This window comes from Lepidochelys kempii, chromosome 11 (assembly GCF_965140265.1).
Source record: "Lepidochelys kempii isolate rLepKem1 chromosome 11, rLepKem1.hap2, whole genome shotgun sequence".
NCBI classification, from domain to species: Eukaryota; Metazoa; Chordata; order Testudines; family Cheloniidae; genus Lepidochelys; species Lepidochelys kempii.
In genome coordinates this window covers 43,008,484-43,031,962 of record NC_133266.1, presented here as the reverse complement: position 1 = coordinate 43,031,962, position 23,479 = coordinate 43,008,484, and the positions used below count along the sequence as shown (strand labels likewise).

General features: G+C 42.2%; 1 protein-coding gene across 7 annotated transcripts in view; it reads left to right on the top strand.

The window, feature by feature from the left end:
• LNPK (lunapark, ER junction formation factor) overlaps positions 1-2,112 on the top strand; it is a 178,890-nt gene extending 176,778 nt beyond the window's left edge. For all 7 annotated transcript variants that reach the window (XM_073305929.1, XM_073305933.1, XM_073305932.1 and 4 more), the window contains one exon: positions 1,116-2,112. In XM_073305929.1, coding sequence (XP_073162030.1) covers positions 1,116-1,315 — 200 coding nt within the window. In that variant the 3' untranslated portion in view covers positions 1,316-2,112. The remainder of the gene's footprint in view (positions 1-1,115) is intronic.
• Positions 2,113-23,479: the final 21,367 nt, after the last annotated feature.

The window sequence follows — 23,479 nt, the reverse complement described above, 5'->3', positions numbered from 1 at the left end:
ATACTGCATCTGTGGCCCCACAAAGTTGCAGGATCTCCTCATCAACCTCCTCCTGGTGCTGGCCAAGATGGTCATCCATCATTCCAGGAGGAGGAAGCTAGACAGAGGGGTGCTCTGTGACCATGGGGCCTATTTTTGGTCCCTTTTCCGCTCACGTCTTTGGACAGAGTTCCTCTGGGCAGTGTCCACTGACTCCCTAAACTCCTTAGAGGAGCAATGGGTGCTGTCTGGGGTTCTCTGCTTTGTGTCTCTCTCTGGAGCTCTTATTCTTTACCTCTGACGTCACTTCTGTGCCCGGTTTTTTTCATTTGTTGTCCCCAGAAATCCACTGTAGTCTGGGCTCATTGGCTCCTCCCCTGTAGTTGAGGGGTTGGGCCTGTAGTTATCGGCAGACCTAAACCCCTCTACCTCCAGTACTATAAATATTACACACCTTTCAGCTTCTGCAAGAGATGAGTCAGGGGTCCTGTGGAAAAAATGGTATGTGAACATGTAAAAATCACAAACTAGTCAACTCAGGTCGAACTGCCTCATCTCTTGCAGAAGCTGCAAGGGGTCCTACAAACAGCTTCCTTCATTGCACAGTTCTGATTCAGTCTGTCTTGTCCATAGAATGACGCAGGGGTCCTGTGGGGAAAAAATGGTATGTGAACATGTAATTAAAGACTATATCATAATGCATATGCACAAGGGTACTGAATTAAGGTTGCATAGGAAACCTTAATTCTGATATTTAACTTTTGAGTGCTTAAGTTTCTGCAATTTTATAATAATGTTCTTGTGTGTAATCTTATATCAAATACGCTCGAATATATAAATGCCTGCCTTGATAGCTTCAAATTTTCAATATCTCTTCCACCCATTGTCTACTTTTCTCTCCCAACAACAAAACTCTGCAAATTCTTACTTTTGGCCTTACCATTAGAGAAATATCAACCCATTGCAAGTTGGTCCTGGTATTTATAAAGAACTTTTATACGGTGACAGTACTCTAAACGTGTGATTAGAAAATGTTCAAGTGTAAGTTTCCCACACTTCTTTACAAATGTGAACTGTATATTCAGTATTTCTGGAAGTGATCAAATGATTAATTTAATGATTTTATTTTTTCTCAGAACCCATAGAACAAGTTACACGTATTATTGAGGCAGACCAGATAGATGGTGAGGCATCGAGTACTGAGCAGCAAGGGGTTGAATTATCTGAAGAGGGTGTTAAAGAAGAAACAACAAATGAAAATGAACCTTCAGTTACAAAAATCGATTCTGCTGTTCCAACTGAACAAAATGATGAGCCTGTCCTGGAAGCAGAATAAGTACTTCAAGTGCCTTCTGTAGCTAGTCCTTTTAGCTTTGTTCATGCAAGTTGTTACTCTTCAGGTGGGCTTTTCAAAAATGGTATAATTTAAAATCTCTCTTGAGCTCAGACTGCCTCACTACCACAGTACGTCGAAACTATGTGCACTACTGGATATTGAAAATTAAACATGTATTCTTTCAGTGAGCTAATGCACTGCAGAATGTGCAGCTGGTTGAAGTCTAACATAATCACAGGTCGCTTTAGTTTAGATTTGTATATTTGAAAACTAAAATTTACCTACAGGTTTATTTTCCATACACTTAACCAAATGCATACTAAGTTTTAGGTTATTGAACATAAGCTGCAGTAATTGGCAACAACTTGTCAAGTGGAGTTTTGGTTTTGTGAACTTTTAGGATTTTTTTTAATGTTTACCCATTAAAATGGATTGAGTGACTTTTAAATATCTAGATGTTTACATGCTAAAATGTCTTTAGGCATTCAGCTTAAGCAGTATGGAAATGTCGTCATAACTGTAACAGCTTAGTCATTGTCTTAACTTTTTTGACAGAATGCATTTAAACATCACTAAGCTGCATGGTAACTCCTTTGGCATTACCTATGTTGCAGATGGGCCAAAGGCACATGATATACAAAATTAGTTTGTGTTTACATACAGTATAGGAAGTCTCTGCACTTGATTGTACTTGAATACTGAGCGTTATTTATACCTGTATAATAATGACGATATATAAGTGAATGTTGTGCCTTTGTGTATTTTGTTAAAGGAAAATAAAGACTATCTAGCAGCAATATTTGCTTTGTATTTTCCAGAACTCATGAGAAAACTTTGTGTGCTATATTGCAACTATAACAGTTTATGGAGACTCTTGAAGGAATACGTCAATTTGCTTTATAAAGAGCATGTACTTTAGTACCTATGTGACTTGTTTGGTAGAATTGAACTGGGTTGGTAATTAACCTAGAAGCTTTTTGTAGAGTTATGTTAGTACATTTCACTGTTTTCTAAATGTGCCTAATTTTACAATTCCAGGGTTTTTTTTGGTTAACAGCACATTGAATTACTAAGGCCATGTCTACGCTTACCAGGGATCGACGCTGTGGCAATTGATGCAGCGGGGTCGATTTAGAGGGTCTAGTGATGACCTACTAAATCGACCACAGAGCGCTCTCCAGTCGACTCCGGCTCTCCAGCTCCCTGAGAAGGGTAAGGTAGATCGATGGGAGAGCGTCTCCCATCAATGCAGAGTGGCGTAGACACCACAGTAAGTCGACCTAAGCTACATCTACTCCAGCTACGTTATTCACTTAGCTAGAGTAGCGTAATTTAGGTCAACTTACCCCGGTAGTATAGACAGGGCCTTAGTTGTTTCCACCTAGCTGATTACTGCAGAGCTGCCATTATGTTTTAGAAACAAATAAACAAAACCCTGAAGCACAGTTGAGTGGTTCTGCTGCTGGAGCTGCCCTCCTAAGAGTGGCATGTAAAACAGAAATCCTGGGAGTTGGTGGTCTTTAAAAATTCCATGTACTACTTGCAAAAAGGACTTCAATCCACATTACCCTAAACAATTTCCATATTGGTTAGTTATATTCTACTTGCCTAAAATTATCCTTGGAGTTGTAATTAGTTGCTTTACACTGTTAAGCTGATGTCACATTTCACCTTGAGGTGGTGATGTTTCATTGGTTTGTGTATGCAGAATGTATGACTATTATGTATTCTCTTATATTAGAAGTCTTATTGACATGTTTGGGATGGCCTGAATAAACCGTGTGTCTGATACAGAGTAATACAGGTCATGCCAAACAATTGTCAGTCAAATCTCTTCCGCACCATCATGTGCTCTGCATGTGCCTCATTGCACAGAAAAAATATTTTCAAGTATTGTTAAAATATTAATATTTTCATGAGGTAATATCTTTTATGGAACCAGCTACTGCTTGAGGAAGGAGCAAGCTTTTGAGTTCTTCTTCAGGTCTGGGGAAGGTAACTAGAGTGTCCAAATTAAATAGAAGTTGGGACAGATTGTTAGGCATAAGGGGTTCATGCATGCTATAGGAGACAACTTAAAATGAAGTGGACAATTAAGGGTTAGCAGGCAGTAGTGCATATTACAAATTGTTGTGATGAGCCATGCAGACAGTGCCTCTGTTAGGTCCATGTTTTTTAGAGTCCAGCAGAGTTATGAATTTAAATTTCCAGGCTCTCTTTTGAAGATGATGTGCAGGTTTCTTTTGAGGATGAGAACTAAGAGATCAGACATGGAGTGACCGTTTTGTGAAAAGTGTTCACCCACTGGTGATGGGGTGTTTGTCTTTTATGTCTTTTGTCATTTTTATTGTGTGAGTTCATTTGAGAGCTCAGTGATTGTGTGGTTTCACCCACATAGTGACTGGGGCATTTGATACACTGAATGAGGTACATGTTGTGATAGGCATGTGTAGGACCCATGGCTCCTTAAAGGTGTGTTTTGCCGGGGAGTGATTAATCCTCCTAGCAGTTTTTGTGTCCAGGCTTGCAGGTTTTGTCTCTGTTGTGCTGGTAGGGTTTGGTTCCACTTTAAGTTGGTATGCCCTAGTCTGTAGGGAGCTTGCTTCTGATGATGAACTTGGCAGATTGGTGGGCAGTTGTTTGAAAGCTACAAGAGGAGGTTTGGAAAAGATTTCTTTCAGGAAGTGGTCCCCATCAAGTATGGATTGTAATTATTTGATACCCCATATGGGTTCTAGTTTGGGGTGGTAGGTGACAACTAGGGGTGTGCAGTCAGTGGGTTTTTTATGTATTGAAGCAGGTTCTCCCAGGGTATTTGGGTGGCTCATTCCATGATATAATCTACTTCTCTGGTGGGCGAGTCCTTGTGTGGTGGAGGTGATTTTTAGTGAGTTTAGGTGTGTATCCCAGATTTCCTCTTTGGAGCAAATTCTGAGTGCCTGTCTGTAGATAAAATATCTTGGTGTATCTGGGGTGGTCACTGGATCTATGGCAATTAATGTGGTGATCCATGGGTTTCTTGTATATAGTTGTGTGTAGTGTTCCATTGCTGAAGCTGATTGTGGTGTCCAAGAAGTTAGTGCTGGAGTGGGAGTATTTCAGAGAGTTCATCGGATGGGTGGTGGTTGTTGAAGTTGTGTTGGAAGTCTGAGGGAGTTCAGGTCATCTGTCCAGAGGATTAAAATATCATTGATGTATATTGTTTTATGGTGCATTTTTCCACTTCATTTTAAGTGGTCTCCTACAGCATGTGAGAACCCCTTATGCTTAACAATCTGTCCCACCTTGTATTTAATTCGGACACTCTGCTACCCTCTCCAGACCTGAGGAAGAGCTGTATGAAGCTTGAAAGCTTGTTCTGTCCACCAACAGAAGTTTGTCCAATAAAAGATGTCTCACCTACCTTGTCTCTTTCATATCTTGGGGCCAACACGGCTACAACTATGCTGCAAACAACATTTTTCATGTCTTTTTGTCTGCAAAACCAGTTTCTGTTGAGTCCAGTTGTATACCAATTGTACACCAATTGACAGAACAAGGTGTAATGGTCTCAAGTTGCAGTTGGAGAGGTTTAGGTTTGATATTAGGAAAAACTTTTTCACTAGGAGGGTGGTGAAGCACTGGAATGCATTACCTAGGGAGGTGGTGGAATCTCCTTCCTTTGAGGTTTTTAAGGTCAAGCTTGACAAAGGATGTTTTAGTTGGGGATTGGTCCTGCTTTGAGCAGGGGGTTGGACTAGATGACCTCCTGAGGTCCCTTCCAACCGTGATATTCTATGATTCTATGACCCCAGGAGGATAGATTAAATTATCTCAAAAAACAGTCTACTTTTCTGGTAAACATGATTTTAGGTTTCATATCTTAACAAGTGAGAGACAGAAGTAGTTTCATTGAAAGCTGGTCATCTTCAGTTTTCAATTGTATGCAATTTTTTTACCTTCATGGTTAAAAGATCTCAAACTTGAACTTGAAGCCCCATATTTGGGAGAAATGGGAAATATTTTTATGGAACATGTTAATTGCAGCCACCTTAAGATGCTCATGGATTGTTAGAAGTATGCCCAGTGGGCAGAGTGCAGATGAGGTCATCAAAAGAACATAATAAATTCAATGTTTGTCATGTGACTGGCTTCACATTGTTTCACTAGCACGTGTACACAATATGCAGATATTGATTTAGTCCATGCTGGTATCCAAAATGTGCTCCCAAAAAAGACACACTGTCTCTGTCTTAAGAATGTACGGTCTCAGACCAGAGGGTGGAGAAAAGGGATACAGTATCCAAGCAAAGTGCTAAGGGGGATACACATACATCTTACTAGTAAAATGTTCAACACGCTAAATTTCCCATCCTAAAATATCAATTTTTTGTAAAGTGTTATGGGAACCATTTGGCTGAAAGTGAACTAAAAATGCAAGAGTGTTATCTTGGAAGAAGTACATACCTATAACTGCAGCATTACTTTGTATTTCAGTGGCTTGTATATGCAAAGTTTACTTTTCAGAAAGGAATCTCAAGGCATTATAACAAATTAACTAACCAAGTTGAGACCATACATTTTCTCTAGCCTCCTTTAGCACTGTTACGGGTAAGGTTTTGTTTGCACTTTGGTTACAGGTCTCACGAGTGGAGTGGCCAACAGGTGAACGGTGTTAGTGTTTCAGAAGTTAAAATTACATGAGTTTAGGTCCCTGCATGCAAAGTACTTAGTTCCTTTGAGAATTGCCTCTTGCAGGTGCCTATTCTCATGGAGCACTTATCGGGTGTCCTAGAACCATTTGAAAAATAGTAATTGTTAGGGCTGCATGCACAGCCGGTCCATGGAACTGAAGGTTGGAGGTATATTTATAAAAAGTAGAGTTGGTTGAAATTTATCATTTTAATTTTTTTGAAGAAAAATGGCTTTTTCATCAAAACTGGTATTTGCAAGGGAAATACCAATTTTTAATTAAAGTTTTTGGGTTTTCAGTGAAAAAACAAGCTCAAACATCGCTTTTGGCTGTTTGAAAACTTTTAAGAAAAAATTCAATACCAAAAAGTAATTAGGCCACAGTCCTAATTGCTGTGGTGTTCTGGTGTAAATTTCAGGTGTCAAAAAAAACACAGCTACCTCTCCTTCAATGTGTTTGGCTCTGTACCCCCTTCATTTTGTAATTTAAATATTTTATTTCATAAAAAATATAATTTCAGTTGCTGCCATCATGCAGTTATTTCTGATCTCTATAAAATGGGAATCCTGAAAGAAAATCGGATCTCATTCATGTGTTTAAAGTTAAAAAATAACTTGTAAGGAGGAGTTATTTTATCTTACAGGGATAAAAGAGGGGCCCTGTGGGTATATCTACGCTGCAATTAAACACCTGCAGCTGACCTGGGCTGCAAGGTTGTAAAGTTGTGGCGTAGACATTCGGGCTCAGGCTGGAGCTCAGAGAGACCCTCTCCCTTCATGGAGTCTCAGAACCCAGGCTCCAGGCTGAGCCCGAACATCTACATTGCGAGTCTCATGAGCCCGAGTCAGCTGCACGTGTTTAATTGCAGTGTAGACATATCCTGTGTCGTCTTAGTACTGTATGTTACCCGTGTACCAGTGGCATCACCTCTGAATAATTTGCCCAGTCATTCCTTCATGCTGCCAGCAAAAGTGCCTGGGAAGTGTTTGCAGCAGAAGGAGGCTGCAGGGAGAGAGTCTGAAGCGACGCTCTGGGAGCAGAGAGAAGGGGAGGAGAAAACCCAAAAGGGAGAATAAGCACTGGGGTTCTAGCCCTGGAAGAAGGGTCAACCCAAAAGAGTTGTAGTGAAAGATAACCTGAGAGGGCAAGGTAGAAAGAAGCACAGGGAAACAGCAGTAAGAGGTAGGACTGTGTGCAGACATTGCTTGCTTGTTATAGGGTCCCTGGAATGGAACCCAGTGTAGCAGGCAGGGGGTTCCCCTAGCAGACACAGGAGCATTGGAAATACCACCAGACAGCTGGTCTGGAAAGTGTTACCCCAGAAGGGGAGGACTGTACAGTGACCTGGCCATAGGGCCAAGTCATGAAGAGGGAACACCCCGAATTAAGAAGAGAGCAAGAGAGGCCCCATGATCAAACGTATTTTAAAAATGCTATACGCTATACAGGTGGTGTGGTCTAATTGACCCCATGTTTAGACAATGAAAATAGATAGCAACAGCAAAGTGGCAATAAATGGCCTACTACTGTGAACAAATGGAGCAAATACGTGACATGTTCTGAACGTACACAGGTTTTACTTTGAACGTTTTTGATGCATTTTTCTGTCTCATTCTCTGGAACAGATGTAACGTCTTCTGGTTTCTTAGGTGCTGGTTCAGTACTCAGCACACTAGATGCTGCTTCCCTGGAAGCCTGAGGCACGGCTGCAATGTTCCTTACCTGCACCAGTGGTTTCACCATTTTGGTATCTGGGTCACTGAGATTTATTACTCAGAGATTTATTGTGCTGTGTGTAATTCAACAAAATCCAACGCTGTATGCATTCGGACTTGCAGCGTGTGTGTGCAATGCAACGAGTCTTTGCCCCAGCAACAGCAGCTGTCAAGTGTGGGCTTGCCAGAAAATGTATCTGACAATTGTGGCTTCCCCAGAAGCTCTTCATAGCAAGTGTAGGCTTCCCAGAAACTCAGTTGGACAGGCTTATCTTCAAAGAAACTCAATTTGCTGAAAAATTGTGATGATACATGAGTCAAGTGTTGTGAGAGGAGTCTCACAGTCCCCCAAGATCGTTTTGGTGCATTTAAAAACTATGCTTTTTGTTTTGTTTTTTATAATGTCTATCAGATGATGGGATAACATGATTTTGGTAATTAATTGATCTTTAAATATTCATGGTAAATAGGCCTAATGGCCTGTGATGGGATGTTAGATGGGGTGGGATCTGAGTTACTACAGAAAATTCTTTCCTGGGTATCTGGCTGGTGAATCTTGCCCATATGCTCAGGGTTTAGCTGATCGCCATATTTGGGGTCGGGAAGGAATTTTCCTCCAGGGCAGATTGGAAGAGGCCCTGGAGGTTTTTCGCCTTCCTCTGTAGCATGGGGTACGGGTCACTTGCTGGAGGATTCTCTGCTCCTTGAAGTCTTTAAACCACGATTTAAGGACTTCAATAGCTCAGACATAGGTGAGAGGTTTTTCGCAGGAGTGGGTGGGTGAGATTCTGTGGCCAGCATTGTGCAGGAGGTCGGACGAGATGATCATAATGGTCCCTTCTGACCTTAGTATCTATGAATACCTACACTAATTAATTTGGGATCTAACTGACCCAAATAGCTTTTGAGTGACATTTTTGCTACACTAAAAGTACAACAGCTATACAGACAAAACCAATACTAACTGGTTGTCCTCATCATAGCTTGAGAATACTTAAAGAAAGAAGAGACAGTGGTTTGACTATCATGTTTTATTTAAATGTTCGTATGTGTTTGGGGTCTTGCTGGTGGGTCTTGCCCACATGCTTAGGGTCTAACTGATCACCATATTTGGGATCAGGAAGGAATTTCCCCCCAGGTCAGATTGGCAGAGACCGCAGGGGGAAGGGGCGTTCACCTTCCTTTGAAGCATGGGGCATGGGTCACTTTCAGCTTGAAACTAATGTAATTGGTGGATTCTCTGTAACTTGAAGTCTTTAAATGATGATTTGAGGACTCCAGTAACTCATCCAGAGGTTATGGGTCTATTACAGGATTGGATAGGTGGTGATCTGTGGCTTGCAATGTGCAGGAGATCAAATTAGATCGGGGTGGGCAAACTACAGGCCTCTGGCAGGATCCAACCCACAAGCCATTTTAAGCTAGCCCGTGAGCTCCCACTGGGGAGCCAGGTGGGGGGCTGCACCATGCGGCTCCTGGAAGCCACGGTATGGCCCTGCTCCGAGGGTCAGGGGTTGCTCAATGCCTGAGCCAGAGAAGGAACATGCCACGGCTTCCGGGAGCCGCTTGAGGTAAGTGCTGCTCAGAGCTTGCACCCCTGAGCCTCTCCCCGCGCCCCAACCCGCTGCCCCAGCCCTGATCCCCCTCCCACTCTCCAAACCCCTCGATTCCATCACAGAGCACCCTCCTGCACCCCACACTCCTCATCCCCAGCCCCACCCCAGAGCCCATACCCCCAGCCAGAACCTGCATCCCTGATCCTCCTCCGAAACCCTCGATCCCAGCCCAGAGCACCCTCCTATACCCCAAACTCCTCATCCTCAACCCTGCCCCAGAGCCTGCAACCCCCAACCAGAGCCCTCTCCCCCTCCCGCACCCCAACCCCAATTCTGTGAGCATTCATGGCCCACCATACAATTTCTATTACCCAATGTGGCCCTCAAGCTAAAAAGTTTGCCCACCCCTGAACTAGATGATCATGATGGTCCCATCTAGCGTTAAAGTCTGCGTCTGAGACAGTGGTTTGCCTATCATGTTTTATTTAAATGTTTGTACTTGTTTGGGGTCCAAGAGACCTCCAAAGAACCTTGGAAGTGTAGTACTTTCATTTTCCCTATTGACTAATATTGAGGGGTCGAACTGATCCCATTTCCTGTTCAGTGACTTTGTTTGCTGCACAAAAACCACAGCAGGTAGGATGATAAAACCAGTGTGGAAAGATTTATTTCATCCTCATTTGAGAATACTTTTAAAGTATGATGGTGCACAGGTTTGGCATGAAAATTCTTATTTACACTTTTGTGCACAGTAAGGTCAGATAGACCCCCAAAATATTAGGACAGTTTTAAAAAAAAAAATGAAGTTTCTGAAGACTCATGATAAAATTCCTGAGTTGGCAACACTGCGAAACCTAAATCATCTCTGGCTTATATAATAACATTTTATAATCAGGTTCTTTATTCGTATCCAGAAAAAATAAAATACTATTTCTAATCCTAACATGCTTTTTATTCAGCATAAGGCCTGCCACCAGTATAAGACTAGCGTGTTTTAGGTTTACTCCAGAACATACCAAAACAGCAAAGAGATTCTGTAGGACAGCAAAGAGAATTAATAGACGCTGATACACCTCTCGTTCACATAATGTACTAATATTGACCTAAAATTCCCATCACGTGCATTTCTCTCCTTTTCAAGGCACAGTATTTGAAAAAAGAAAACTTCTAATATCTGGCTAGATGATTGTAAGCTCCCATGCTATGCTTGGGAGCATGCTCAGTAAGAAGTCATTAATATTTTTCCAACCAAGCCTTCCCTTTTGTGACATCATTAGGTATTCTCCCTGCCTTGCCAAAAGGCACTGTGGGGTAGTGGCTGCTGTTCTTTGTCTGTTGCTGGAACAACTTTCACAAGGGTGATTGCAACTGGCTGACCGAAATATATCGAGCAAAATTCTCTAAATAGTCAGGATAAGAGAAAATTTGAGGTTGTAAAAACAGGAGATCTCACAATTTTTAGGGTCTCTCCACATTTTTGTTACATTATGTAAATTTTAAAGTTAAACTTAAAAACTAAATGTGGTTGTCTCTCATTTTCAAAGAGAATGGATATGCAGCTCTTTCATTAACCTAGATTTGTAGAAAACTCTCAGGTAAAATGGGAAGAGTGAAGACTGGACTTCTAAGCTGCCTCATCCCATTCATCTCCATGAGGAAAGTTCTTCCCATTCACTTTAATGAGCTATGAATTCATTTAAAGCCTAATTAGAGCAATTTAATTACTAATATTGTGCATATGAACTTTTTTTTATAAAACACCAAGACAATTAAATTTTAATTGATGGTGGTTTCTGTAATATTGAAGCTGCCTAGTTTAGGATAAAATGTCAAGAAATGCAAATGTTAAGGCTCCTAGTGCAATGTTAAGTCAACTATGTTACACATTCTGGATATATGGTGGTATGGGCTTTAGTACAGTTATTTATTGAGCTATGTCTCTCACCGGAGAAACAGGAATAGAAAATACAACATATGTATAGTTTGGCCCAGTCATGTTGCTGTAATAGCCTTTACATTGCATTAGTATGAGTTTTGTATGTTCAAAGAATATGTTCTATAAACAATAGCTTTAATCAGATGGGGTTTTTCAACTGGACAGAAAAGTAATTCAGACTCGCTATGGCCCCAGTCCTTATATACAAGTGGATCATATGAAAGTGAATCTCTGTGCTCAAATGGAGCCCCAAAAAAGTCAATTGCAAAGGGATCTACCAGCCCATGCTCTGAATGCACCAAGGTGGATATGCCTTACCATGCCTTATCTTGAAATACCCCTCTCTCTCTTAGTTTCTGTGGATTGCAATCTGCAAAAATGTTAAATTTTTGCTTACCTGTTGAGATCTGGTATATTTCAGTAAAACTCAGTTGTTCTATGTAATATGGTCAGCTGCCTCCTTATGGACAGAGAAGCACCTTGCCTTTGTTTCCTCCTGATCTAGGCTTCTTAAGAACTACACAGCCCACAGTATTTCAAATAAAATTATGCCTCCTGGGTTGGATCTACTTATTTAATCTTGCTCACAGTATCCAGTGGCCCACTAGGCCCAAACCCTTCCCTCTTGACTCATGGAACCCATAGCCCCCCTCCTGGGGCTTGAGCAGTTCTTTTCCCTGGTCCCTTTGATTTGCCTTTCACCTGTTCCTCTCAGGGTGGAAATAGGCTGTCAAAACAGAACTCAGTTGTCTCTCCCCCCTGGCTGGAGCTCAGCCTTCTGGCTCTGCCTTCCAGACTCTCCTGCTGCCTCTTCCCTCAGGAGTCTTTCTCACTCTCTGCAGTTTCCTAAGCTTCCTCTCCCTGTCCCTTCTTCTTAGGGGTGGCGCAGTAGACTCACTTCCTGAGTCTATGACCACCATTCTCTGGATTTTGTAGATTTCCCAGTATTCTTAAAGAATTGAAGACTCGCCATTTTCCTTGTATTTTGGATAGGTGTTACAAAGAAAAAAAAAATGTTACTTTAAGGCTTCTAAGTTTTTTCCATATGAATATCTCCTTTTACTGATCCAGTCTTCACAATTCCATAAGAGATGACCTATCGTTTTATGGACATTACATGTTTCTTATAGTCCATCCTTATGCTTGTTGATTAGAAATAGATTACTACTTAATCCACAATGCCCTGTTAAAATTCTGAATAAAACCATTTCACTCTTCCTCTCAGGGCTTTGGATAACATCAGCATTTTCAACTATTGGGCATACTTCATGGAATTTTTCCCTCTTCATTTATGTGCCCACAGTTCTTGCCACTCCTTCCTTAGCTCATTTTTGAAAAAGTGTTTAAATTCCAGTTTACTTAAGGAGATCTCATGCTTAATAGGATTTTTTGTCTGTCTGCCAATTTGTTGCCAGCTATCCCTACATGCACCAGGATCCATGCTTTTCCTATGGTCTTATCCAAATGTGCCAATTCATTGTTAGCAGTAATATTTCATTAAGTATACTGTTTCTGCTGTCAGACTTGCCATTGTATAGTGCCTGCAGCCCTGATAAGGAATCCACTGCCATGGCCATCCTGTCTGACTCCATGTCTAAGGCCCAAATTAGTGCCATCAATGTCCCTGTTAGCTTATAGCTTTCTTGAGTCTGAATGCAAGCACACAGAAAGCTGTTCCCACTCTCCCCATTCCTTCCTGTTTGGAACCATCATTACATACAGTACAGTATGTACACTTACAGTATTCATCTGACACAGATATATTGATTTGCTATATCGTGTATCGTTATCGTTTTTCTCCCTTTGTTTATTTTATTATGCAATTCCATGCCTATCTAAGGAGAGGGGAATAGTTTCCCATAGCTATTGATTGTGGCCTCTTTCAAGCTTTTCTTTTCATTGAGCTCTTTTTATCCACTTACCCACACTACTTACCTAGAGGATTTTTGAGTTTTTGTCCTACCCTCTCTCCACTTAATTCCCAGCAATCAGTATATATTAGCTTGGAGTGTTATCGTCACTACTGCCTAGTACTTTGGCACAAAAGGTAAGTCTAGGAGCTTCATTCTGAACATGATAGGCATTACACGCACAGACACAGGAATGAAGGCACTATATGTTATACACCATGCCTAAACTTGGATATAGTCTAGTTTTCTCAGATTTGTTTTTAATGCTGACCTACAGGCCTGGCAGCCTTATCCACTAATAGTTGTGATTAGCACTCTGTATATCCTTATCACTGTTTTTGTTTTTTATCTGCTCTCCAGGAGATTTCAGGTGTACTTTTAAGTAAGTTGATTCTTCCTTTGCACTTACTGATCTATAATATTTTCAAGAAGCTCCATCCAAATGGGCTTATTATCAAATATCATACCTCGGAATTTGTACTTTTTCACTATCCTTATCTGTTGGTCACATAGATATAATTGTCTGTCTTTTTGAATCTTCTGTGTTGTGAAGATTGCTCCCTTAGTTTTGTCAGTGAAGAACTTGAAGCCCCACTTTTGCTTCCTCTTTCTGTATTCCTCTGAAGGACATCTTTGATTCGTTTGGTGGTATTTTCAAGGTTCCAGCTTTTGGACCATATAGCACAGTCATCAGCAAATAATGTGATGCCTATTCCTGCACTCATCCCCTTTGGAAGATCATTTATCATGATGTTAAAAAGAGTGGACTAATGACACTCCCCTATGGAGTTCCATTTGTAATGAGATATACATTGGAAAAAGGCTTTCCCTTCTTGGACTCATATAGTTCTTTTGCTTAGGAAATCTCTGATCCATGTATACATTCTTCCTACAATACCCATGGTTTCCAGTTTATATAATAGTCCCTCTCTCCAGAACACATTGTAGTTTTCCCTTTGTCCAGGAAGGTCATTATTATGTGTTTTGTTCTCCTGTGTCTGTCTGTACAATGTGGTCAGTTGCACTCCTACCGCTTCTGAACTCACTTCCATCTATGAGCCTGTTTCCTTCTAAGTATGCTACTAATCTCTGTCACCAGTTTTTCATTTGTTTTATCAAAATGTGCTGTGAGGACAGTTGGCCTATATGTCTCAGATCCGCAGTGCATCTTGCCTGGTTTCCTCACGGAAACAATTATGACATGATTCAGGTATTTCCTTTCCTCCATATGCTATTATATAATTTTAGTATTACCCTTAGGCTTTCATCACCTATGTGTTCGAGCATTTCAAAGCTTATTTCCTCCTTGCTTGGGGCAGTGCTTTTCCTCCTTATTTTCACTTTTTGGAGTTCCCTCATGAAGTTTTCATTTAAAATAAGATCCACATCCACCTCCCAGCTCTTCATCTCAGAATTATCATTAAGGGATGTTCTTTTCCTTTCCCTAATTTCTATCCTCCGATCCTTGTCATCACTGACTTTTTGAAACATGGTGGTCAGAATTTCCACTTTTTCTTTGCTGGAGCTTATTTTCTCCATGGCCTTTCACTGTAAGGCTTGGGATTTTGTTGCTTTCACGCTTTATTCTGTTTATTTTCCAAAGTTGCTTGTGTACCTCTGATGTATTGGTATCTTAATTTGCTTTTCCACAGTATTTCCTCCAGCTTTTCTTTTTGTCCTTTTTATAGCCCTGTGTGCAACTGCCTTACTTTTTTATATGTAATTAATTCCTCACCATTTAGAGTAGTTTTTTGCTTTCTTATAAACCTTGTTCCTTTCCTTAACTACCTTGTCACATTCCTTGTTCCACTACGGTACACTTTTCCTATCTTTAATTAAGGTTGGTATCCTAGGAATAGCCAGGCTGTCTCTCAATAATTCCCTTGGTAATATTACTACAGAATTCCTCAGTTTGCTCACTTACATACTGCTTGCCCACATATTCCTCACTTTTGTGTCTAAAGAGTTTCCAGTATGCTTTTTTTAGGTTCCAAGTGAGGGTATTATTCTTGTCTTCTGTATTTCCTTTTCCTGGACATGTAATTAACATTGGGAAGTGGTCACTACCCATTCCCTCGTCTTTGTAAATTTCCCAGCAGCATTTGCTTGCTATATTACTAGAAGCTATTCCCAGGTCTAGGCAAGAGAACTTTCCATTCGCTGTATTGAACCTGGTAGGTGTTCCATCATTTAGTATGACTACATTATCTTCAAAAAATTGCTCTAGACATTTTCCATTCTTATCATTTGTCATGCTTCCCCACAATCTTTTGTGACTGTTCAGATCACTGCAGATAATGTATGGGAGTGTGACATCTGCAATTAATTCTTTCAGTTCTGTAGCCTCTAGTTTTCTGCATGGGTTAGAAGCATTATATGGTCTGAGAGATGCAGAATTGTTTTGTGTCAGTGTATCCACAGCATTCTACTTGAGATTTAGCTTTTTAACATTTACTTCAAGGTAGTTCTGGTTCTCCTTAACAAGGGTACGGACACCCACACCCTGTCCTATATCTCTGTCATAGTTGTCTATGCCACATCCATAGTTTTTTGTATTAGCCAAGTCTCTGGTAGCAGATTTTACCAGGCTTTTTAGTCATATCAATACTATGGGTCTTTAATTCCTGCTCATGTGCTATAATGCTATGTGCATTCCAGCTAAAAAATAGTCACACCCATTCTCTTAACTTTGAATACTTCCTTCACTTCGGAAAATATGGAGTTATTCTGCTGATAGGTTGCTACCCTGTAGGTACTTTTCAGCAGCTTTCCCTATAATTCTCATTTTTCTCTGTTTTCTTTCCAGTCTGAGCAGTACAATTTAGGACTTCGGTCATAAATGTAACATCTCTCTCTCTTTCTATAAGTAGCATGTCATCTGCTTTTACCCTATGTCATTCATTACCTTCTTCCCAGTAATTTGTTGCTTGATAATCCCTGTCCTCGTCCTGAGTTTTCTTTTTTCCTCCTTTCCCTCCACCCCCCTAAGGTGTTTCCCAGCAGCTTCTGCATATAAGAAGTTATTAATTTTAGTTTTTTGTATTTTTCTAGCTTGCTTTGCCTCAGTACATCCTCCATATACTGAACTGTGTCTTCCTCCACAGCCACAACGTTTTTTGTTCCATCCCTTCCTCACAATCCATCGTATGAATGGTTACCTCCACACTTGCTGCACCTTAATTTCCCTTTGCAATTATTTACTATTTGACACCTAGAGCATTCCAGTGGAGGAGGTATATACATTTTAGTAACTTTAGAGTATCGGATAATCTGGAGTATCTAGATCTGTCCTTCTCTTAAATGTGACCAGCATAACTGTGGGGGGGCTTGCTATCCCCTCCACTTCTGCTGATTAGCCTCTTAGCATATATCCTCTCATCTTCAACTCCTGGCATTATTGCCTCTTCTGACATTGCAGGTGGCACACCATATACTACCCCTCTCGTTTCAATTAGGTACATAGATAGCTGACAACTTATTTTTAGCTTTCCTAGCTCCCTTCTTTTAAGGAGCTTCCCTACTTGTTGTGGTTTTTTTGAACTCTGTTAACAGATCTCCACCAGGTAGTTTCCTGGCTTTTACTATATCTCCAACACCATTTTTTGAACCACTCTGCAATCCTTAGGGAGCTGACATCCCCTAGCTTTATGTCCTTAGCTAGGGATTTTACTATGATGTAACTTCACGTCCCATTCCTGCCTTCCCACTTGCTGTTCCTTCTGCTGGTTCTAAATAATCTACCCTTTTCTTTTTCCTTGTTTGCATCCAGTTGTCCTCAATGCTTTCTCTATCCACATTTTCTAGCCTGCTTTCAGTATAATTTGTTATCACTTTAGTCTCCTGTGACCAGCCAGTTCAGGCTAGCTAGCTGGTTCTCCCTGTTTCCTGTTCCTCTCTGGCTTTCTATAGGCAACACCTGTCCTCTCTCAGGCCCCAACAAAGCTCTGAATGAGGCTCAAGGAGCCTAGAGCAGTCCCCTCTTAGGGTATTTCTACATAGCAAAGAAAAAAAAAATGTGGCTGTCCCATGCCCTTGACAGCAGACGTGGGCTGGTGGGCCTTGGGCTGTGGGGTGTTCCATTGCTGTGTAGAGTTCCAGGGTCAGGCTGGAGCCCAGGCTCTGGGACCCCTGAGCTCAGAAGTCTACACAGCGATAAAACAGCCCCAATGTCTGAGCCCCATGAGCCCGAGTTGGCTGGCATGGGCCAGCCACAGGGTTTTCTTTCCTGTGTAGACATACCGCTAAACATAGCTTGTAGAATTATTTAGGCCACTGTGTAAATGTGTGTTCTCCTTTTTCTGTCATCTTACTGAAGGAACAATGATTCTGGAAAGGCCACTGAAAGTTTTTTATCGTCTTATCTGAATTATGGTGTGTGTTGAAACAAAGATGTTGCACTGTACATGCTTAATAGTTACCTGTGCTTACAAAATACGGGCTTTGGGATTTGCCCAAATTTTTCATAGGCACGTATATTTAGTTCTCCTTTCAATGGTTTCACATTATCTGTGCTCTCTTTCTGGGATGATGTGATTCTTTATTAATAATCCATTCTCCTCTAATTGTGTGTGATCAAATACAATTAGATCTCCTGTCTTCTTAAAGTGACTATGTGTTATTGACACAGTTTGGGGGATTTCCCCTCAACTTTCCCATCCCCCACCATGACCATTGCATTGGAGGTATAGGTAGAATACAGAAATTGTTCAGGGTTGAGTAGATTCTGATAAGACCAATTTATCTGTACAGCAAACAATTGTGAAAATTGTTGGATCATGGCATGAACAGCCACCTACCCTCTAAGGTAAGGATAGCAAAAAACTACTCAATTTTGTGTGTGCGATGGGGACGGGGCATTCAAGAACCTCACCTGCCTTGATTATTTAGTGCAACTTCCCAAGAAAGTACAGCACTATGAAGCTGCAGGCTTTTGTCCTGGGATATTCCTTTCAATCGACATGTAAACATTTCAGGGTAGGTATTACCGGTTTTATTGTCTCTAAATGGTGATTTATGTCCTTATTTCTGCATTATTGTCCACGAGGTTCTGCCCTATGTCACAGGCCTGTAACACCTAATTTTTGTAGACTGTTTCATTTTCATTAGCGTAGCTGTTTTAGCTTGTGATCATTGTACTGCACCTCATTGATAATCTAAGAGAGTATTCGATTCATAGTACTGCCATCTAACCCTGTCAGTCTGGCTCATTGACCCCTCAGCTTCCGAAACATGGGTTTATTTTTTTCTAAACCCAAGGTAGCCTTCCATCCATTTTCACACACCTTGTGAGCAGTTTAAAGGTTGGTCAGAACCGAATATTGCGCTTTCAAATTTGATAATGTATGAGTACAGAACGGTGACCTTTGATACCTAGTAATACATCAACATGACATGAGCAGTAAGTGCGGCAATTACCTTTACTACACTTGAGATAGTGTGTTAGCTCTCCTCTTCTATGCAATTATGTCAGGGGGGAAAAAAGAGGATGCTTCTGAGTTAAATATATTTCGCAAATGAAGAAATGGATACAATCTTGGGAAACTTTCTGATTTACTAAATGTGATGGTGAATTTTTTTCAAGAGAATCCTGGCTTTTAAATTAACATAGTTCAGTAGCAGAAAGATGTGAGCTCTTGCTCCTGGGCAGTTGGCATTTTGTTGCAATACTGTTTTCTGCGAGAGGTTATTTTCTAGGCTGTTTAATGCCGTTGTTCCAATACAGTGAAAAGCTCTATAGCATTATCCCTACTCTGGTTCTTAGCTAAGGGGCCAATCCTGCAAGCACTTACACTTCCAACTTTATCTGCCTTGAATGGGATGACTCACATGAGTCAAGTTACTCGTACACAAAAATGTTTGCAGGATAAGGCCTTATGTTTGCAAAGACCAATTCCTAATTTTTAGGTGAACTTTATTTTTTAAGCGATGTTTAGGACTCAATGATCGACCAAAGAGAAACATAGATGGGGGCACTGTGAGCTGCCCCAGCACTGTGTCTCTTCTTTAATCTGTACAAACCAGTTAGTTTAATGTCTGTGTCCATTCCTTCCCTAACCTATTTTTGTATTGTGATAGCACCTCTTGGTCCTAGTGCTTCTGGGTTAGGCACTGTACAAACCCATGATAACAAGATGGTCCTGTCTCAAAGAGTTAACCATTTCCAGACACTTGTAAAATGAGTGCCGGGGTGGCTTCTATACTGTGGACACCTGTCCACTAAGAATTAGACTGAGGTCACCAGGTCATTTTAAACAAGCAACTGAATAACTGTCAGTGCCTTTCTATCACGACTGTCATGGACAAAATTCAAAGTGATGATCTAGAAGTAAATCCCATTATCATTCTGAGCTGCCTGTTTCATTACCTAGGCACACATTATATACACACTTTTTTATTATTACCTCAGTAGTACTACTTGCTGTGCATAATACATAGCTCAAATATAAGTGTTTGCAGTATCAACTCTAAAGCCTGGATCTGCAGCTGTTCACAGATGAATCACCCAGAAGCAGGGCTCTATCACATTCATGGCTGTGAAAACTGCACAGTGGAATGTGAAATCTGATCTCCCCCATGAAATCTGGCTGTTGTAGGGAGACCAGATTTCACAGAAGTGGGAGGTGGCTGGGAACCCAGCTTTGAAGGCAGCAGCACAGAAGTGAGAGTGGCATGGTATGGGGTGGAGGGGTCATTAATTTTTGGCAGGGGCAGGGCTGGCCTTACACTTGGACAAGTGGGCTACTGCCTCCTGGTCAGGGGGGTGCTGTGGTCACTCACACCCCGACATACACAGTCACCTTAAGACTCCTTTAACTAACAAGCGTTGGGGAGGGGCAGGGCTGATGGTGCCCCAGCCAAGAGCTCCTAGTGTGCGCTGGGCTCCAGCTGCCAGACCCAGACTTCCTCTTCCTCTGCACAGGCCGCTCCTGAGGCTGCGTCAGACCCATCTCTGGAACCTCCCCCCTGCCCCCCGACTTCAGGAAGCTCTGTGGCTGCTGGCTGGGAGCCCAGCTCTGAAGGGAGCGCTGCTGCCAGCAGCAGCACAAAAGGGAGAGTGGCATGGAATGGTTTCGCCACCCTTACTTCTGCACTGCTGCTGGCAGTGGTGTTGCCTTCAGAGCAGGGTACCTGGCCAGCAGCTGCCCTTGGCTGCCCAGCTCTGAAGGCAGCAGCACAGAAATAAGGGTGGCAATACTGTGACCCTGTAAAATAGCCTTGCGAGGCCCCCCCACCCCATGATCCTGTTTTTGGGTTGGGACCGCCATGGTTACAATACCATGAAATTTCAGATTTAAATATCTGAAACTGACATTTATGATTTTTAAAATCCTATGAGCATGAAATTGACAAAAATGGACATTGAAATGAGAAGCCAGTGGGCACAGGGCTCCACCCAAGGAGGGGGGAGGGCTAAACATTGCAAGTGGGGGGGCTAAAATGAAACTAAAGACAAAGCACAGTGACAATAAGCTGAAGGACTCTGGAGAGGACAGAACACAAAAGGAGGGATGCAACCCTTGGGACACGGAGCACAGTAAATCCACATTTGCGTTTATGTAAAACCAATGAGTCTCTGAAGGCAGCTATTTTGGGCAACTGCCTAAGAGTAGCCATATCTGGATGTTAAGTGTGAAACTTTAAGAGTAATAATTTGTATTCCTGTATTCACCCCTTGCACACCGTTGTAATAATCTTTGTCCAAAGCATACCCCGTGAGGTATCATTTGAAAACTCATAATATGCTGGTCATTATTGTCCTGGTAAAATATGTATAGCAACATTGTAAATAGTTATAAGATTTCACTCTATGATGTTACTAAAACATGTCCCAAGTCTGGGGAGTGGCCAAACCAGTTCCTCAGAGACAAAGGGCAAGCTGACACCTCAGCTAGTTTTAAAACAGTCATTTATCTGTTAAATAGCCATTCTTTGGCAGGAAACGGGGTGTGGGTGAAAAGTCTACATTTTAGCAAAGAAACAGCATGGGGTTCCCATCCACACAGACTGCTGGTTGCCATGATCCCAGCTGGAGATGCTTATCAAAGGGGGGAGAGGACTATAAGAAGAAAGGGGAAACACCCCAGAGAATCTCTTCTCCTTGCTTGCTCTCTGTCCATTGAGGCACTGCACCAGAAGGAACAAAGGAAGCAGCCACTACACAGAAGAAGGGGTCCTGGCCAGTAAAACTGCTGAGAGTATGTGATGAAAAAAACTTCACTTTGAATTTATCGTAGTTTAAGTTGAGCGTTAGTTTAATTTTTATATTTTTTGTAACCATTTCTGACTTTTCTGTCTCATTACTTGTATTCACTTAAAATCTCTTTGTAGTTAATCAACTTGTTTTATTGTTTTATCTAAACCAGTGTGTTTGGATTGAAGGGTTTGGGAAACTCCATTTGGGATAACAGGATTTGTGCATATCATTTCTATTAATGAAATGAAGGACTTTATATGACGCTGTACTGTCCAGGAGAGGGCTAGGCAGTACAAGATATACATTTCTAGGGGGACATCTGGGGCCTGGAAGGTGTTCGGGTCACCTTCAGGCTGGCAGGTTGCAGTCACAGGCAGACGTAGCTGGGAGTAACTTACATGCTGGAGACTGTTTGTGAGCAGTCCCGAAGTGGAGGCAACAACAGCAAAGCAGTGTAAAGGGCACCCCAGGTTAAAAAGAAGGGGTGACAGTCACAGCTACTCACTGCTCTAGATTGTACCCTGGGTATGTCACACACAGTAACTATGGTCTCCCCACACTGGCGTTGCCTTTTTATAGGGACTTTTCCCAGTGTTACTTTCAGAGGGGTGGCCCTTTAAATTTGGCTGAGCCGAGCATTAAAGTAGCCATTGCATAAATGGTGGTGGTTTCTTGCTGTGCTCCAGCTAGTAAGTATTCACAGCTGCTGTCCATGTTTGCTCTTTTTTATTCCTGAGGCAACAGCACATTCTCACTGTCTGTCTGTTTCTTCAGACCCCTAACAGCACATCTTCCTCCTGGCAGAGGGCGGTTTGTTTGCTAATGAAAATAGGCTTTTCCTGCAATATTGTCTCTTCCTTGGGAAGAAAGGAGAATAAGATATTACATTTATAGGATTGGGGCCTCAGGGCTAATTTATGCAATGTCTGGTTGCAGAGATGTCCCTATATGTAACAGTGTGCAGGACTGGGGCCTATGTTAGCAGCTAGGATTCTTAACTGGGTTCCAATATGACAATCTAGGCCCCAATTTAGATTTTGCTTAAACACAAACAAAGCAACCTCCCCTTCCCTCTCCTGGCTCAGTTTTTGCAAAGCCTGCTTTCAAAAAAAATATTTCCATGCAAATCGTTTACATTTCAATGGTAATATCTTATTTTAAAAGGAATAACTTGACCACACAGTATTTACAGTCCAGACACTGAAGCATCCTGCTAATATATGAGAACCAGAAGTGTAAATGGCTAGAAACAATAGCAGAAGGTGCCTAGCATCTCAAAGGCCCAAACCCTAAGTCTCAGACCATGCTGCTGTGTGTGTGTGTGTGTGTGTGTGTGTTAACAAAGAGAGTACGTTAAATTTGTTATGTTAATGAATTATGAAGGATTATTATTAATTTTATTTTGCAGAGGGTCAGTTTCAAGATTGCATTAATTTTAAAAGGAAAAAAATAGTGCCAACCCTCCCAGTTTGGCTGGGAGTCTCCCAGAACTGGGCTCGATCTCCCAGGCGCTACTGCAGCCAATCCGGGAGATTTTAGGCTGCTAAAAGTCTGGTGGTGCAGTGGGACTAAGACAGGCTTCCTACCTGTCTGAACTCCGCACTGCTCCTGGAAGCGGCCAGCATGTCTGGCAGCGGCTCCTAGGAGGAGGCACGGCCAGGGGGTCTCTGCACTGAGCACTGACTCCGCAGCTCTCAGTGGCCAGGAACAGGCAACTGTGGCCAATGGGAGCTGCAGGGGCGATGCTTGCAGGCAGGGGCAGTGAGCAGAGCCGCCTGGACGCCCATGAGTCTAGGAGCCACTGATCGACATGCCACCGCTTCCAAGAGCCAGCTGAGGTAAGCACCACCCGGCCAAAGCCTACACCAGAACTCCCTGCCCCAGCCCTCTCCTGCTCCCCAACTCCCTTTCCAGAGCCTGCACCCCAACCCCCTGCCCCAGCCCTGAGCCCCCTCCTGCACCCAAATTCCCTCCCGGAGCCTGCACCCCAACCCCCGCCTCAGGCTCAGCCCAGAGCCACCTCCGATACTCCGAACCCCTCGGCCCCAGCCCAGAGCCCACACCCCAGTCCCAGCCCGGTGAAAGTGAATGAGGGTGGGGGACAGTGAGCAACGTAGGGAGGGGAGCTGGAGTGCATGAGGGCAGGGCCTTGGAAAAAGGGCAGAGCAGAGGCATGGCCTT